General features: G+C 42.1%; 1 protein-coding gene across 1 annotated transcript in view; it reads left to right on the top strand.

Moving 5' to 3' along the window:
• Window positions 1-19,559, top strand: part of vta1 (vesicle (multivesicular body) trafficking 1) — a 334,690-nt gene that overhangs the window by 219,561 nt on the left and 95,570 nt on the right. Inside the window, exon 6 of the mRNA XM_072264791.1 lies at window positions 11,101-11,298. Coding sequence (XP_072120892.1) covers window positions 11,101-11,298 — 198 coding nt within the window. The remainder of the gene's footprint in view (window positions 1-11,100; window positions 11,299-19,559) is intronic.

Here is a 19,559-nt window from a genome sequence, read left to right as displayed (position 1 = left end):
TGGGCACCCCTGGTCAAAATTTCTGTTACTGTGAATAGCTAAGCGAGTAAAAGATGACCTGATTTCCAAAAGGCGTACAGTTAAAGATGACATATTTCTTTAATATTTTAAGCAAGATTACTTGTTTATTTCCATCTTTTACAGTTGCAAAATAACAAAAAAGGAAAAGGGCCTGAAGCAAAAGTTTGGGCACCCTGCATGGTCAGTACTTAGTAACACCCCCTTTGGCAAGTATCACAGCTTGTAAACGCTTTCTGTAGCCAGCTAAGAGTCTTTCAATTCTTGTTTGTGGGATTTTTGCCCATTCTTCCTTGCAAAAGGCTTCTAGTTCTGTGAGATTCTTGGGCCGTCTTGCATGCACTGCTCTTTTGAGGTCTATCCACAGGTTCTCGATGATGTTTAGGTCAGGGGACTGTGAGGGCCATGGCAAAACCTTCAGCTTGCGCCTCTTGAGGTAGTCCATTGTGGATTTTGAGGTGTGTTTCGGATCATTATCCTGTTGTAGAAGCCATCCTCTTTTCATCTTCAGCTTTTCTATAGATGGTGTGATGTTTGCTTCCAGAATTTTCTGGTATTTAATTGAATTCATTCTTCCCTCCACCAAGCAAATGTTCCCCATGCTACTGGCTGCAACACAAGCCCAAAGCATGATCGATCCACCCCCATGCTTAACAGTTGGAGAGGTGTTCTTTTCATGAAATTCTGCACCCTTCTTTTCTCCAAACATACCTTTGCTCATTGTGGCCAAAAAGTTCTATTTTAACTTCATCAGTCCACAGGACTTGTTTCCAAAGTGCATCAGGCTTGTTTAGATGTTCCTTTGCAAACTTCTGATGCTGAATTTTGAGGTGTGGATGCAGGAAAGGTTTTCTTCTGATGACTCTTCCATGAAGCTCATATTTGTGCAGGTGTCGCTGCACAGTAGAACAGTGCACCACCACTCTAGAGTCTGTTAAATCTTCCTGATGGTCTTTTGCAGTCAAACAGGGGTTTTGATTTGCCTTTCTAGCAATCCTAACAGCAGTTCTGTGGGAAAGTTTTCTTGGTCTTCCAGACTTCAACTTGACCTCCACCGTTCCTGTGAACTGCCATTACTTAATTACATTACGAACTGAGGAAACAGCTACCTGAAAACACTTTGCTATTTTCTTATAGCCTTATCCTGCTTTGTGGGCGTCATTTATTTTAATTTTCAGATTGCTAGGCAGCTGCTTAGAGGAGCCCATGGCTGCTGATTGTTGGGACAAGGTTTGAGGAGTCAGGGTATTTATGAACCTTTGAAATTTGCATCACCGGGCCTTTCCCAACGATGACTGTGAATAAGCCATAGCCCTAACAAGCTAATTAAGGTCTGAGACCTTGGTAAAAGTTATCTGAGAGCTCAAATCTCTTGGGGTGCCCAAACCTTTGCATGGTGCTCCTTTCCTTTTTTCACTCTAAAACTGTACAAAACAAAAATAATACAGTAATCTTGCTTAAAATGTTGAAAATAATGTTTCGCCTTTAACTTTATGACTTTTGGAGATCAGTTCATCTTCTACTCACTTAACTATTCACAGTAACAGAAATTTTGGCCGGGATGCCCAAACTTTTGCATGCCACTGTATGTGACCAGAGCTGTGCACAATACTCCAAATTTGGCCTCACCAACTTTTTAGACCATAAGCCCAGAAGACCATTAGATATCCATAATTAGGAATGTTTGTAGATTAATGAAATCATGGATTTAATCTTTCGGTGTAGCTTTCTCTGGTTCTCATAATGAAAAGTACAAAATTTCATTAAGAGAGTAAAAGGAAGGAAGTTAAAATGTTGGCATTTTGAGGTAAAATGGATCTTTTGCCTTCTGTTAACTTACAACGTCATCATTTTATTTTTTGTAATCTCAGAGCTCTGAAGGCAGTACTGCTTCCGGCAGTGGCTTTAGTTGCTTCACTATTCTGATCACTGTGACATTTAATAATAAACTAGACAGGAAGCTGCTAATCAGAATCACGCCTACTATCATTTATATACGTTATGAAATTTGTTCTTGTGCAACAGCAGTAAAGTGCACAACATAAAAATTGTTATAAATTTACAATCAGAATTCCAGTTTAAGATGGTGCTGGTGAATCTCAGTGACTTCTGGTTACTGAAACAAAAAAAACTGTACAAATAAGACCATGTGATCATAAGATGCAGGAGCAGAATTAGGCCATTTGGCCCATTGAGTCTGCTCTGCCATTTTATCATGCCTGATCTATTTTCTCTCTCAGCCCCAGTCTCCTGCCTTTTCCCTCTATCCCTTTGTTCCATGACCAGTCAAGAATCTATCAGGCTCGGCCTTAAATATACAAAAAGACTTGTCTTCCACAGCTGCCTGTGGCAACGAATTCCACAGATTCACTACTCACTAGCTAAAGAAATTCCTCCTCAGAGAGCCTGTTCTGAGGCTGTGTCCTCTGGTCTTAGACTCTCCCACCATAGGAAACATTCTCTCCACATCCACTCTGTCAAGGCCTTTCACTATTCAATAGGCTTCAGTGAGGTCACTGCCTCATTCTTCTGAATTCTAATGAGTACAGGCGCAGAGCCATCAAATGCTCTATGACAAGTCATTCAATCCTGGGATCATTTTCTTGAACCTGTTTTGAACCCTCTCCAGTTTCAGCACATTCTTTCTAAGATAAGGGACCCAACAATGCTCAGAGTACTCCAAGTGAGGCCTCACCAGTGCTTTATAATATGTCAACATTACATTCTTGCTTATATATTCTATTCCTCTTGAAATAGATGCTAACATTGCATTTGCCTTCCTCACCACAGATTCAACCTGCAAATAAACTTTTAGGGAATTCTGCACAAGGACTCCCAAGTCCATTTGCACCTCAATTTTTTGTATTTTCTCTCCATTTAGAAAATATTCAACCCTTTCATTTCTTCTACCAAAGTGCATGCCTATACTGTATACTTCCCAACACTGTATTCCATCTGCCATTTCTTTCTCCATTCTTCTAATCTGTCTAAGTCCTTCTGTAGCCTCTCTGCTTCCTCAAAACTGCCTGCCACTCCACCTATCTTTATATCATCTGCAGACATTGCAACAAAGTCATCAGTTCCATCATCCAAATCACTGACATATAACATAAAAAGAATCGGTCCCAACACTGACCCCTGTAGAACCGTGGTCCCCAACCACCGGGCCGCGAGGAACTGGTATGATTTGGCGATATGAAACGATATGAGTCACCTGCACCTTTCCTCATTCCCTGTCACACACTTTTGAACTTGAGCACCGCCCCGCCCCCCCCCCCCCCCATTGGCTGGTCCACAAGAATATCGTCAATATTAAACCAGTCCGCATTGCGCAAAAGGTTGGGGACCGCTGTTGTAGAACACTACTAGTCACTGGCAGCCAGTCAGGAAAGGCTCCCTTTATTCCCTCTCTTTGCCTCCTGCTAATCAGCCACTGCTTTATCCATGCAAGAGTTGTTCCTGCAATGCCATGGGCTTGTAGCTTGTTAAGCAGTGTCACCTGTGGCACCTTGTCAAAGGCCTTCCGAAAATCCAAGTACACAACATCAGCCAATTCTCCTTTGTGTATCCTGCTTGTTATTTCTTCAAAGAATTCCAACAGATTTGTCAGGCAGGATTTTCCCTTGAGGAAACCGTGCTGACTATGGCCTATTTTATCATGTGTCTCCAAGTACCCTGGATATCATCTTCAATAATCGACTCCAACATCTTCCCAACCACTGAGATCAGACTCACTGGCCTATAGATTCCTTTCTTCTGCCTCTCTCCCTTCTTAAACAGTGGAGTGACATTTGCAATTTTTCCAGTCTTCCAGAACCATTCCAGAATCTAGTGATTCTTGAAAGATCATTGCTAATGCCTCCACAATCTCTTCAGCCACCTCCTTCAGAACTCTGTGGTGTAGACCATTTGATCCAGGTGACTTATCTACCTTCAGACCTTTCAGTTTCCCAAGAATCTTCTCTTTACTTATGGTAACTTCAAATACTTCATGCCCCCTGACACCTGGAACTTCCACCATACTGCTTGTGTCTTCCACAGTGAAGGCTAATGCAAACTACTTATTCCGTTCATCCACTGTTTCAGTGTCCCCCATTACTACCTGTTGAACATCATTTTCCAGCAGTCCGATATCCACTCTTGTCTTTCTTTTACACTTTATGTATCTGAACAAACTTTTGGTATCCTCTTTAATATTACTGGTTAGCTTACTTTTGTATTCCATCTTTACCTTCTTAATGACTTTTTGATTGCCTTCTGTTGGCTTTTAAAAGCTTTCCAATCCTCTTAACTTCCCATTAAGTTTTGCTCTATTATATGCCCCCTCCTTGGCTTTTATGGTGGCTTTGACTTCTTGTTAACCACGATTATGTTATCTTTCCTTTGGAATACTTCTTCCTCTTTGAGATGTATATAGAAACGTAGAATCATAGAAATCTACAGCACATTACAGGCCCTTCGGCCCACAATGCTGTGCCGACCATGTAACCTACTGTAGAAACTGCCTAGAATTTCCCTACCGCAGAGCCCTCTATTTTTCTAAGCTCCATATACCTATCTCAGAGACTCTTAAAATGCCCTATTGTATACACCTTTGCTGGTAGTTCATTCCATGCACCCACTAATCTCCGTGTGAAAAACTTGCCTCTGAAACATCCCCCTTGTACCTACTTCCAAGCATCTTAAAACTATGTCCCTCGTGTTAGCCATTTCAGCCCTGGGAAAAAGCCTCTGGCTATCCACACAATCAATGCCTCCCATCATCTTGTACACCTCTGTCAGGTCACCTCCCATCCTCCATCACTCTAAGGAGAAAGTGCCAAGTTCACTCAACCTATTCTCTTAAGGCATGCTGTCCAATCCAGGCAACATCCTTGTAAATCCTTGTAAAGTGTAGGCTTGGAACATAGACCGTTCCACGTAGCCGACAAACAGGCAGGCTACCCCTTTTGTTTGAAGGAAGTGGGAGGAGCCAAAGGAGAAATTATTTAGAGTGAGGACAAGTTCCGCGAGGCAGTGGAGAGTGGTGGTGGAGTGGAACTGGCTAGGTCTGGTGTCCAGAAAAAAATGGAGAGCTTTAAGGCCTTCGTGGTGGGGAATGGAGGTGTATAGTGACTGTACCTTTCAAATTGCTTCCAAAAATTCCAGCCATTGCTGCTCTGCTGTCAACCCTGCCAGTGTTCTTTTCCAATCAATTCTGGCCAATTCCTCTCTCACCCCTCTGTTATTCCCTTCACTCCACCATAATACTAATACATCTGACTTTAGCTTCTCCTTCTCAAATTTCAGGGTGAATTTGATCATGTTATGATCAGTTGCACCTGAGGGTAGTTTTACTTTAAACTCTAATCAATTCTGGTTCATTGCACAACACCCAGTCCAGAATAGTTGATTCTTTAGTGGGCTCAACCACAAGCTGCTCTAAAAAGCCATCTCATAGCACTCCTGAATTTCTCCCTTCTGTAATCCAGCACCAACCTGATATTTTCAATCTACCTGCATATTGAAGTCCCCCATGACTATTGTAACATTGCCATTTTGGCATGAAACTTTATACAACTTCAACATGACATCCCAACTCCTATGCTAAGTACATTGATTTACGATTAAATAATGCTGTAATTATTTTATTATGATTAAATAATACAATACTGTGATTTAACTCTCCTTTTGGACTTTGTCGCCTGATGAGTTATTGATCTTGGCACAGTGTTCTAAATAGTGTCAGCTGCAGAATAACAGTCAGCTACAACATTAGTCGTATGGAACCAAATATAAAATGCAAATTCTCTTTGCCCCGCAAGGTATTTGTAAAAGACTTTCTAGCTCTCTTTGACTTTTATGGTCAATACAAGAACTCCATTGTGTGAAGGAATCATGCAGCATTTTCCATTAGCAAGTAGAGGAAACTAATGAGTAAGTAAAATGGAATGGCAGAAAGATCTGTGTTCAAGAAGAGTATGTGGTGCCCTAATCCATTAGCATATATTCTGAGATCTTTTGTTTACGCGTTGGGAACTTTTTTCCTGAGACAACCTTTTCAGCAGCTGTCACAGAAATCTGACAGATTTTGAGCTATATTTTCCCAGGAATTTGTCATTAGCTTTGCCATGAGGTCCTAGATTCTTAAAACATAAAACTTTAGTTAGGCCGCATCTGGAGTATTGCGTACATTTCTGGTCGCCCCATTATAGGAAGGATGTTGAGGCTTTGGAGAGGGTGCAAAAGTGGTTTACCAGGTTGCTTCCTGAGTTATGCGGCTGTGCTATAACAAGAGCATTGTTTTCTCTGAAGAGGTGATGGCTGGTGGGAGAGCTGATGGAGGTTTCTAAGATTATGAGAGGCATAGATAGAGTAGACAGACATTATCTTTTACCCTAGGTAGACATGTCTAATACCAGAGGGCATATATTTAAGATCAAAGAGGGTAATTTCAAAGAGATCTGAAGGACAAGTTTTTTTACAGAGTGGTGAACGCCTGGAATGCACTCTGTATGGTGGTGGTAGAGGCAGATACATTAGGGAATTTTAAGAGATGTTTAGACAGGCAGATGAATATGAAGAAAATGGAAGGATATGGACATTGTGTAGGCATAAAGGATTAGTCTAGTTGGGTATTTGATTACTAATTTATTTGTTTCAGCACAGCATTGCTCCTGTGCTCTACGATTTTATGTTCTAAATCGCTCAAGTGGATTTAGAATTCAAAATTCAAGATTGCTTACTGTCATTTCCAGTACACAAGTGTAAAGGATAATGAAATAATTGTTGCTTCAGATAAGATGCAGCACCAAAAAAAACCACACAATAAGGTAAAGAACAGAGAAATAATAAATCACAATAACTATACTGCAGATGCCTAAAATACATGGGTTGATTGTACGTCAAGTAATCAAATAATTCCAATTGTAAGTAGGCTGCCCCCTGCAATGGTGGGGAGGGTTGTGCCCATGATGGAGCAGGCTGAGTTTACCAATACCTGTAGGAATCCATAATTAGAAACATTTTAGATTAATGAAATCATGGATTTAATCTTTCAGTGTAGCTTTCTCAGTTTCTGCTAATGAAAAGTGCAAAGCTTCATTGAGAGATTAAAAGGAAGGAAATTAAAATGGATCCTTTGCCTTCTGTTACAACATCATGATTTTATTTTTCATATTCTCGGAGCTCTGAAGCCAATACTGCTTCCAGCAGTGGCTTTAGTTGCTTCACTATTCTGATCACTGTGACATTTAATAATAAACCAGACAGGAAGCTGCTAATCAGAATCATGATTACTGTCGTTTATATACATCATGAAGTTTGTTGTGCAGCAGCAGTAAAGTGCACTACATAAAAATTGCTATGAATTTACGACAAGAATTCTGGTTTAAGATGATGCTAGTGAATCTCAGTGACTTCTGGCTGGTGGCTAATGAAAATAAAACTACACAAATAAGACCATAAGGTATAGGAGCAGAATTAGGCCATTTAGCCCATCGAGTCTGCTTTGTCATTTCACCCTGGCTGATCCGTTTTCCATCTCAGCCCCAGTCTCCTGCCTTCCCCCTGTATCCTTCATGCCCTGATTAATCAAGAATTTATCAACCTCTGTTTTAACTATACGTAAAGACTTGACTTTCACAGCTGCCTGTGGCAACAAATTCCACAGATTCACCACTCTATGGCTAAATACTTTGTTAATCACTCTTTTTCTACTTAAAAAAATCATTGCACGAATGATTTGGATTTGGAGGCAATTCAATATGGCGGAACCGAAGCGAGGCAGCGGGCCCATCACCGACAGCTAGAAAGACCTGAGCTTCAAGCAACACACATCAAAGTTGCTGGTGAACGCAGCAGGCCAGGCAGCATCTCTAGGAAGAGGTACAGTCGACGTTTCAGGCCGAGACCCTTCATCAGGACTAACTGAAGGAAGAGTTAGTAAGAGATTTGAAAGTGGGAGGGGGAGATCTAAAATGATAGGAGAAGACAGGAGGGGGAGGGATGGAGCCAAGAGCTGGACAGGTGATTGGCAAAGGGGATATGAGAGGACCATGGGACAGGAGGTCCGGGGAGAAAGACAAGGGGGGGGAACCAGAGGATGGGCAAGGGGTATAGTCAGAGGGACAGACGGAGAAAAGGGAGAGTGAGAGAAAGAATGTGTGTATAAAAATAAGTAACAGATGGGGTACGAGGGGGAGGTGGGGCATTAGCGGAAGTTAGAGAAGTCAATGTTCATGCCATCAGGTTGGAGGCTACCCAGACGGAATATAAGGTGTTGTTCCTCCAACCTGAGTGTGGCTTCATCTTTACAGTAGAGGAGGCCATGGATAGACATGTCAGAATGGGAATGGGATGTGGAATTAAAATGTGTGGCCACTGGGAGATCCTGCTTTCTCTGGCGGACAGACCTGAGGTTCGATCGATTTAAATGTCGGGCCATATTGGACAGGTTAGATACAGGCTGAGTTGAGGCAGTGGGGCACAGGCCCTACCGCGTATTGAATGTACTTTGAACTTTAAAAATAAATAGTGCAAAAGTTCAAAGTTTATTTATTGTCAATGTATACATTATAGAACTTTGATATTTGTCTCCTTACTGGCAGCCACAAAACTAGAAGCCCAGAAAAACCATAAAAAAAGACCAGCAAGCACCCAATGTGCAGAGAGAGCGAGGGGAAAAAAAATCAAATCATGCGGACAATAGAAGCAAGCAAATGGCATTTAGGACAAAAGAGTCCTCAGGCACAAAGCCTGGAGCAGCCAGGAGAGCAAAATAGTGAGGTAGTGTTCGTGTGTTCATGAACCACTCAGAAATTTGATTATAGAGGGGAAGAAGCTTTTCCTAAAACATTGAGTGTAGATCTTCACACTACAGTACCTCCTCCCTGATAGGAGTAATGAGAGGGGGCAGGTCCTGGGTCGTAGGGATCCTTAATGATGGATGCTGCCTTCTTGAGGTATCGCCTTTTGATGATGTCCTTGATGGTACGATGTGTTGCACCTGTGATGGACCTGACTGACTACAGCCCTCTGCACCTTTTTTTGATCCTGTGCATTTCTACCTATTCGGGAAATTTTGTATAATTTATATTTAATTAATTATGATTTTGAGGTGATTTTAAGGCATAATTTTAAGGTGATTGGAAGAAAGTACAGCTGTCCCCCGCTTTTCGAACGTTCGCTTTACGAAACCTCACTGTTACGAAAGACCTACATTAGTTACCTGTTTTCGCTAACAGAAGGTGTCTTCACTGTTACGAAAAAAGGCAGTGCGCTGAAAAAGCCGCCCGCACCCAGAGCAGCCACTCTCCCCCGGATTCGGAACTACATTCTCGCCGGCATTGCTTAAGCATGTGCCTGTGAGAAGCAGTTTGTAAGATGAGTTCTAAGGTATCGGAAAAGCCTAAAAGAGCTCGTAAGGGTGTTACACTTAGCATAAAGCTAGACATAATTAAGTGTTTCGATCGTGGTGAACGAAGTAAGGACAAAGTGAGTTTGGCTTGTGGAAGTTGATGAAGATGATGTTGAAGAAGTTTTGGCATCCCATGACCAAGAACTGTTAATGAAGAGCTGATGCAATTGGAAGAGGAAAGGATAACAACCGAAACCGAATGCAGTATTGAAAGTGATGTCTTCCAGGAACTGAACGTGATGCAACTGCGTGAGATTCTTGCTGCAATGATAAAGTACGACTTTTAATTTTGAAAGGGTACGTCGGTTTAGGACATATTTGCAAGATGGTTTGAGTGCTTACAAAGAACTGTATGATCTAAAAATGCGCGAGGCTAAGCAGTCAAGCAAGCCTTCAGCAGACGACGAACCTTGACCTTCAACATCAAGGCAGGCAGACGTAGAAGAAGATGGCCTGCCTGCCCTGATCGACGACGAGATGACACCCCAGTGTCCCACCACTCCAACCCCCAGGCAGCGGACAGGTACCGATTCACGGAGAATGCAGCGGTAGCTGGGAGGCACCCAGCACATCTTTAAGAAAAAAAGCCGAAATATACAAGCTAATTAATTAGGTACTGCCCGGCACGTAATTAATTAGCTTGTTTATTTCGGCTTTTTTCTTAAAGACGTGCTGTGTGTGGCCCAGCTACCGCTGGACCCCTGCATGCTTCGCAGATCGGTATTGGTTCGCTACCCGGAGGGTGGGGGCCACTGCACTAACACACCATCATCAGTGTGCTCGATGTCTTCCCGGTTCCCGTAAGTGATACTACACTGTACGTACATTATTTCTACTTTATATCGGCTGTGTATTTTTATGTGTTATTTGGCAGCTTCATAGCTTAAAGGTTACTGGAGAGAGTGTTTCTGCCTTGAGCGCTTGTGCCGTGTTCCTTACGAGAGCGCTTGCGTGAGATTTTCGCTACGGAGAACAGTCCAGGCAACAATTGTAGAGAAGTATTTCTACTTTATATAGGCTGTGTATTTATCATATCATTCCTGCTTTTACTATATGTTACTGTTATTTTAGGTTTTATGTGTTACTTGACATGATTTGGTAGGTTATTTTTGTGTCTGCGAACGCTCACAAATTTTTCCCATATAAATAAATGGTAATTGCTTCTTCGCTTTACGACCTTCCTGCTTACGAACCGTTTCATAGGAACGCTGTACCTTTGGATGGCGGGGGAAACCTGTATAAGGGGGTGTCAGAGAAAGGTTTTTTACACAGGAAATCGTGGGTGTGAGAAACACACTGCCAGGGGTGGGGGTCAGGGCAGATACATTGGGGACATTTAAGAGCTTCTTAGATTGGCACATGGATGACAGAAAAATTAAGGGCTGTGGGGAAAGGAAGGTTTAGATTGAAAAATTAAGGGCTGTGGGGAAAGGAAGGTTTAGATTGAACTTAGAGTAGGTTAAAGGGTTGGCACAACATAGTTGGCTGAAGAACCTGTACTATGCTCTACTGTTCAATTTTCTGAGTTTTTCTTGTGAACATTCTGTGTCTGACATTCTGTGCCTATGATGCTGCCGCACAAAGGCACTCATGCATATGACAATAAACACAGGTTCAACTATGAATAAATTACAAGCGCTTTTATATTCAAATTAATTGTAACCAAATACTGTATTTTCTTGCAGAGAATGAGAACGAGGATGATGCTTCCCTCCCACAGTCTTCTCTCTCCAATGATCCTGCTGCAGCTATGCCATCGGCCGACCTCTCCGATATTCAGAACCCCGCCGCCAATCACCCTTCGTCAAATTTCTCAACCATTCACATCCCCCCCGGTGCCCATGCTCCAGCCAATACTCCAGCCGAAGTGCCCAGCAACTCAGGTACGGCCCACTGCAACACAGAGAATGAAGGGAGACTGCGTAAAGGGTGCCGGTTTCATTCTGATTCTGACCCAGGCCTGTGTTTACCATCCAGTCATTCTTGATAGAAAGCCTGGCCCTCAGATGTACAGTATCTCTAGGTATCTAAACATTTAAAATGGTAAATTGGTTTATTATTGCCACGTGTACTGAAGTACAGTAAAAAAACATTGTTTTGCATGCCATCCATACATGACATTGAAAATAATCAGATTCAAGTCACACTGACATATACGCAATGGCTATTTTATTAGTTATACCTGTACACCTCATTAATGCAAATATCTAATCTGCCAATTATGTGGCCACAATTCAACCATAAAAGTATACAGACATGGTTAAAAGGTTCAACTGTTGTTCAGACTGAACATCAGAATGGGGAAGAAATGTAATCTAAGTGACTTTGATTGTGGAAGGACTGTGGTGCCAGATAGGGTGGTTTGAGTATCTCAGAAACTGCTGATCTCCTGGAATTTTCAGTCTTTAAGAGTTTACAGAAAAAAACATTCAGTGACTGGCAGTTCTGTGAGCAAAAACGTCTTGTTAGTGTAACCCTCAGGCTTGGCCAACAGCATTAGTCCAGGGAAGACAGTCTCTGGCCCCACCAAATGTGTAAAATCTGAGATGCAAAACCCCTGTCTGTGTGGATGCTGTGTGATGTGTTACCCTGTTATAAATCAGTACCACGAAATAACAGACGGTACACCATATGCAATTAAACAATTTAGCTTTATAATTCTTAATTTGACTAGAGGGTTGGTAAAGAAAACGGCCCATTTTAATGAAACAGTCTAATGTGCACGTTGGAGCTCACGGTTTCCCATCCGTTAGTCCTCCATCGGGCATCGACTCCCGGCCCCTCACTCCAGGTCCACTCTGTCCTGCAGTCTACGGCCTCTCCTTTCTCGTATCTCCTCTCTTCATCTCTCACCGAACAAAAGACCCTAGAATACCTCGCTCTCGGGCACGTAACAAGAAAAAACACTCCCTTCGTTGGATGGCGCACATTCCAAAGCCCCCATTATCTTTACTCTTAACCCAAACATTGCTGCTACAGAAAAACCATTCCATTAGCAGTGAAACCTTTCCAAGGGTGTTATATTAATGAGAGGGGTCAGAGGAGAATGACCAGACTACTTCAAGCTGGTAGGGTAGGCGACAGTAACTGAAATAAACACAAGTTACAACAGTGGTGTGCAGAAGAGCATTTCTGAAAGCACAGTGGGTTGACCCTTGAAGGAGATGGCCCACAACAGCAGAAGACCACACACATACATTTAGTGACCTCTTTATTCAGTATAGCAGGTAGCTAATAAAGTAGCCCCTGAGTGTATATTGTTAATATTTTCATTCAGTGATATTCCATCTGAATCCATAATCTCTTGGTTCAGACTTTTCCATGAGCTTGGGGTATAGTCAGCGGCTACAGAAGAGAAGGATGTTGGAGATTAAAATACTAGTGCCCAAGACACTCACTAAGCTTATCTGAATGAAGACACAAGAGATTTCAGATGCTGGAGCAACAAACAACTGCTAAACGAAGTCATCAGGTCAAGCAGCATTTGTGTGGGAAGGGATATAAATTGCTGACGCTTCAGATCCTGATGCAGGGTTGTGATCTGAAGCATCTGCATTTCCCATCCCTCTGCAGCCACTGTCTAAACCGTTGAGTTCCTCCAGCACTGTGTTTGTTGCCCAAGCTGATCTGAATCATGTAGTCTCCTTTTCCCCCGTTCATTAATGGTCCTGAGCTGTAGTAAGTTAAAGGAGATCTGTACTCTTCCTCTCCAGGTTAAACTACACAGTACAGAGCTGTGGATATTTCCTATAAAGTTCCACATTTCACCCCACAAAATCCAAGCAACTCCTTTGCAGCTATCATTTGTGTTTGTCCGGTTCAAGTCATGTGTACGGAAGTTCGGAAATGGCTATTTGTTGTAACCAGTCCATCGCATTCGAAGTCCTCCCCATCATTGAGCACATTTCCAAGGAGCGCTGCCACAAGGACACCAACCATTCAAGCCATGCTGTCTTCTCGCTACTACCATCGTCCCACACCACCAGGTTCAACCATCAGGTTTCTGAACTGGCATGGATGTATTAACTCATCGCAACACTGAACAGATTCCACAACCTATGGCCTTATCCTCAAAGACTCTACAAATTGGTATTATTTATTTACTTTTTTTTTAGTTAATTTGCACAATTTGTCTTCTTTTGCACATTAGTTGTTTGTCACATTGGTCATTTATAATTTTTCATAAATTCTGTTGTATTTCTTTATTTTCCTGTAATTGTCTAAAAGAAAACAATTTTCATGATAGTATGTGGTGACATTTATGTACTTTGATAATAAATTTACTTTGAACTTTGAATATTGAACATAGTCAAATTAGCAGACCATACTTGTCTCAATACTGTTATCAATTGGATGCCTCAATTTACAATATTTTAAAACTAATTGGTGCATTTTAAATGTGGCCCTTTCCATCCCATTGGGTCCACCCATGCAATTTCCAGTGATTGACCTTGGCTTACTTCCTTATTTTAAGCATTTCTAATGCTCCCCAAGCTTTGTGGCAATGTTTACGCCCAATGTGTTTGTAGTAGAGAAGGATCGTTGACTTCTTTATAATGCCAATAAATGTGCTTGTTATGCCAAAATGTGTTCTGATGACAGTTTAGCCAGGGTCTAGTTTGGCCTTTCAAACACATGAGAATGTAACATTGGATTGGAACACAAAGCATCTCAACAAAGCTGCATAATTTAGTCATTGTTAGTAGCAAGTTATTGGTGAAAAAAATTTATCTGCCATATCTAGAAAAAGAAAGCTGGCCGGTGGTGTAGTGGTATCCACACCGGACTTCGAGGCAAGTGGTCCCAGGTTCGACTCTGGCCGACTCCTTTCATTTCCATCCTTGTTGAGGGTTGAGCTAGCAACTCAGCCTCATAAAACTAGACAAGATGCTAAAAAACAGCAAGATTGCCGCCCGATACGCCACAAGACGCAGAAAGAAACAGCAATAATTAACTAGAAAACGAACATTTAAGGTGAGGGGGGTAATTTCAGAAGAGATGCAGTGGGCAAAATTTTTAAACGGAAAGTAGTGGGTGCCTAGAATACGCTGCCTGGGGTGGTGGTATAGGCAAATACTGTACGTTAGAGACTTTTAAGAAATGTTTAGATAGGCACACGAACATGAGGGAAATGGAAGGATATGGACATTGTTTAGTTGGCCATTTGATTACTAATTTAATTGGTTCAATGCAACATTGTGGGCCGAATGGCCTGTTCCTGTGTTGTACTGTTCTGTGTTTTATGTTCTATGAGTCAATTGTTCTGTGAAGATGATCATGTGTAGATCCTGTCGTATAGCTTCAATGTTCAAAGTAAGTTTAATATTGAAGTATATATTCAGTATGTCACCGTATACTTTCTTGACATTCATTTTCTTGCAAGCATTTACAGTAGAACAAAGAAATACAATAGAATCAATGAAAATCTACACAAAACAACCAAATTACAAAAAGACAATCTATGCAAATACAAAAAAAATTAAATATGTAAATAAAAAGTATACAAATAATACTAAGAACATGAGTTGTAGAGTCCTTGAATCTGAGTACATAGGTGTGGAATCAGTTCAGAGTTGAAGTGGCTGAAGTTATCCATACTGGTGCAGGAGCCTGATGGTTAAGAGGTATAACTGTTACAAAGACTAGTGGCATGGGACCTAAGGCTCTTGTACCTCCTTCCTGATGGTAGTAGTGAGAAGGGAGCATAGCCTGGATGGTGAGGGGTCCATGATGGTGGATGCTGCTTTCTTCTGGCAGTGCTCTTTTCAGGTGTGCTCAGTGATTAGGGCTTTGCCTGTGAGGGATTGGGTTGTATCCACCACTTTTTGTAGGCTTTTGCATTCTTGAGCATTGGTGTTTCCATACCAGGCCGTAATACAACCACACTCTCAACTGTACTTGGAGATGCAAGAGACTGCCATCGCTGCAGTCAGCCTCCACAGATGCTGCTTGACTCACTGAGTTCCTCTAGCAGTCAGGTTTTTATTTGCTTATACTATAACTTTTTTTACTTTGACCTATTCAATCAGTGTCATGAGAGAAAAAAGAGAAGCCTTTCTCAATACTAGCAGTGTTGCACAATGGAACGATAGTGACCCTAAAAGTGTTCTGAGAATGGGTTGTTACTGAACTGCTATCCCATGATTAGAAGCTTTTTTTTGTTATTTACTGGGTATAAGAATTGATAGGCAGCTTCTACAGATAGGAGCACAATTAATGTTTCGAGTCTAATGTTTCCATTAGAGTTAATTTCTTTAGGTATTCGACTTCTGTTATACTCTCGGTGGCTACTTTATTAACTACCTCCTCATAGAGCAGCCTCTGAGAGAACGTCCATGGTCTTCTGCTGCGGTAGTTCAGCCACTTTAAGATTTGACATGTTGTGCGTTCAGAGATACTCTTCTGCACACCACTGTTGTAACATGTGGTTATTTGAGATACTATTGCCTTCCTGTGAGCTTAAACCAGTCTGGCCATTCTCTTATGAGCTCTTGCATTAACGAGGCATTTTTACCTACTGAACTGCTGCTCACTGAATGTCTTTTTGCTTGGTTTTCACACCATTTTCTGTAAACTCTAGAGACTGTTGAGCGTAAAAATCCCAGGAGATTTGTAGTTTCTGACATACTCAAACCACCTCGTTTGGCACCAATAGTCATTCCACAGTCAAAATCACTTAGATCACATTTCTTCCCCTTTCTGATGTTTGGGCTGAGCAACAAATGAACCCCTTGACCATGTCTGCATGCTTTTATGCATTGAGTTGCTGCCACATGATTAGATATTTACATTAACAAGCAGGTGTACCTGATAAAGTGGCCAATGAGTCTGTGTTCTTTCTGTTTTCTTGTTCGTTGTGGTATTGCTATAATATTGTTCATTCAAAAATAAATGAGGAATTCTCAGAATAAGTTGGAAATAATAAATCGAATAAGCCACATATCCAGGTTCAGGAACAGTGATTACCTGATAACTATCAGGCTCCTGAACCTGAGGGAATAACTTCACTCACCTCAACTCTGAACTGACTCCACATCCTATAGACTCCCTTTCAAGGACTGTACAACTCGGTATTATTTATTTACTTTTTTTTATTATGTGCACAGTTTGTCTTCTTTTGCACATTGATTGTTTATCAGTCTTTGTTGTTCATCAATTCTATTATATTAGTTTTCTTATGAATGCCTGAATGGAAATGAATCTCAAGGTAATATATGATGACATATATATAGCTTGATAAGAAGCCTATTTTAACTTTGAACTTTGCATATTTGCTGTCATCAGAACTTATTCAACAATCCAATATAGAGTATGATGTTTAATTTGTGATGTAGTGAGAAATAGAATAATGTACAAGTATGGTAATCTCTCATTTATACATCCAGAATTCAAATGCCGCCAGCAAAAATTCCTAGAAATGTTAAAGCATTTCATAATGCTCACACAGGTTTTATTTCTCGTGTGTTGTGCAAACTAAGTGTGGATATATATATTTTGTTTATGCGTATACTGAAGGGCAGTGCAGCTGTGGAGAGATTAAACACAGCACCTTCTTTGAAAACTTGGCACTTGGCTGAGTACAGTCTTTTATTTATTTTTGCATTGCTACTGGTTACCTTTAAAATAGAGAATTGCAGTATAAAAAGGGTAGCAGGTAACATATAATTTGGCGATGTATCTAAAGGCTTATGCACAGAATGCTATTGTATCATGTACAGTAACTTTTACATGAGCGTTTTTCTTTCTACTTTAAGACCGTAAGGCATAGGATCATTCAGCCCATCAAGTCTGCTTCACCATGCAGTCATGGCTGATTTTTTGTCTCTCAATCTAATTCTCCGGCTTTCTCCACATAATCCTTATCCTTCTTGTTCTCATGTTCTGTGTATTATTTATTTATTTGTTTGTTTATTATTATTCGTGTATTTTTGTATTTTCACAGTGTATTTTGCACAATGATTGTCAGGCTTGTATGTGGTTTTCACTGACTATGTTGTTTTTCTTTGTTCTACTGTGAATGTTGACAAGAAAATGAATCCTACCTACTGTGTAGTGACATGTACATACTTTGATAGTAAATTTACTTTGAACTTTGAAAGTACAGATTAAGAACCTATTATTCCCTATGTCAAATACAGCCAATGACTTGGCCTTGTCATCCCTCTGTAGAGGCAAATTCTACAGATTCACCACCTGAAGCAATTCCTCCCAAACAGGGGGTTCGCAACCTGGGGTCCACGAACTTCTTGCTCAATGGTATTGGTCCATGGCATAAAAAAATGGTTGGGAAACCCTGTTCTAAGGGGCATCCCTTTATTTAGACGCCTTGCTCTCAGATTCCAGACGCTCCTACTCATGGAAATACCCTCTCCACATCCACTCTGTGCAGGCTTTTCAGTATTTGGTAGGTGTCAATGAGATCACCCCCTCTTATGTCTGAATTCCCCAAGCCATCAAACACTCCTCATACATTAACCGTTTAATTTTCAGAATCATTCTTGTGAGTCTCCTCTGAACTGCTGCCTATGCCACCACAGACTCGCAGATTAACATTGATTTATATACCAACTCTGGCCTTGAGCACATCAACAAGTGACATCACAAAAACAAATAAAAGTTTTCCCCAATCAGAAACCACGGATGAACAGAGAAGTTCACTTCCTGCTCAAAGCCAGAGATTCAGCCTTCAGGTCTTACAGTTTACAGCTCAGCCAGGGCAAACCTGAGGAGGGGAATCTCTCAGGCTAAACTCATATACAAACAGAGAATCGAGGAGCATTTCAACTCCTCGGACCCTCGGTGCACGTGGCATAGCATACAGGTCATTACAGACTTCAGACCACCTAGTACTGTGCTCCCTTCCAGCTCTGCGTCCCTCCCTGATGAGCTCAATTACTTCTATGCTCGCTTTGACCGAGAGAACAAGGAGGTCACCCTCAAAGCGGATCTCCCACCTGGTGAACTGCCTCTCTCACTTTCCACCTCCGGCGTTTGTGCCACCCTGAGCAGGGTGACTGTATGGAAGGCAACTGGTCTGGATGGAATACCTGGCCATGTGCTCAGAGTCTGTGCTGGGCAGTTGGCCGGGGTCATCACGGACATCTTTAATCTGTCCCTGGCCCAGGCGGTTGTCCCCACAAGCTTCAAGATCGCCACCATCATGCCAGTGCCAAAGCATTCCACTGCCACGGGCCTGAATGACTTCCACCCACTTGCACTCACCCCCATCATTGCAAAGTGCTTTGAGAGACTGGTTCTATCACATCTGAAATCCTGTCTGCCCACTACCCTGGACCCCCATCAATTTGCCTATCACACCAACAGGTCAGTAGAGGACGCCATCTCCACAGCACTTCACTCTGCCCTGACCCACCTGGACAGCCCCAACTCTTACATCAGAATGCTGTTCATTGACTTTAGTTCGGCATTCACTACTGTGATTCACTCTAAGCAGATCGCCAGACTTCGCCAGTTTGCTATCAGCTCATCCCTCTACAATTGGACCTTGGACTTACTGACTAACAGACCCCAATCAGTTAAGTTAGACAACCTCTGCTCCTCCACTCTCGCCCTGAACACCGGCGTGCCTCAGGGCTGTGTGCTGAGCACTCTTCCGTACTCCCTCTTCACCTATGACTGCGTTCCTGTACATGGTTCTAACTCCATAATCAAGTTCGCAGACAACACCACAGTGGTTGGCCTGATCAGAGGGGATGACGAGTCGGCCTACAGGGACGAGGTCCAGCACCTGGCCGTGTAGTGTGCCAACAACAACCTGACCCTTAACACCCAGAAGACCAAGGAGATCATTGTGGACTTCAGGCATGCTCGGAGCCACTCGCATGTCCCCATCTACATCAACGGAGCTGTAGTGGAGCGTGTATCAAGCTTCCAATTCCTTGGTGTCCGCATTTCCGAGGATCTCACCTGGTCCCTGGACTCCTCCATCCTGATCAAAAGGGCGCAACCGCACCTTTATTTCCTGCGGAGGATACTGTCCCAGGATACTGATGGACTTTTACCGCTGTACCATTGAGAGCATACTCACCAACTGCACCTCAGTGTGGTATGGCAATTGTCCCATATCGGACCGGAAAGCACTCCAGCGTGTGGTGAAAACTGCCCAGCAGATTATCAGCACCAA

This window comes from Mobula birostris, chromosome 8 (genome assembly GCF_030028105.1).
Source record: "Mobula birostris isolate sMobBir1 chromosome 8, sMobBir1.hap1, whole genome shotgun sequence".
NCBI classification, from domain to species: Eukaryota; Metazoa; Chordata; class Chondrichthyes; order Myliobatiformes; family Myliobatidae; genus Mobula; species Mobula birostris.
Note: the sequence above shows the minus strand (reverse complement) of the source record. Positions and strands in the feature narration are given on the sequence as shown.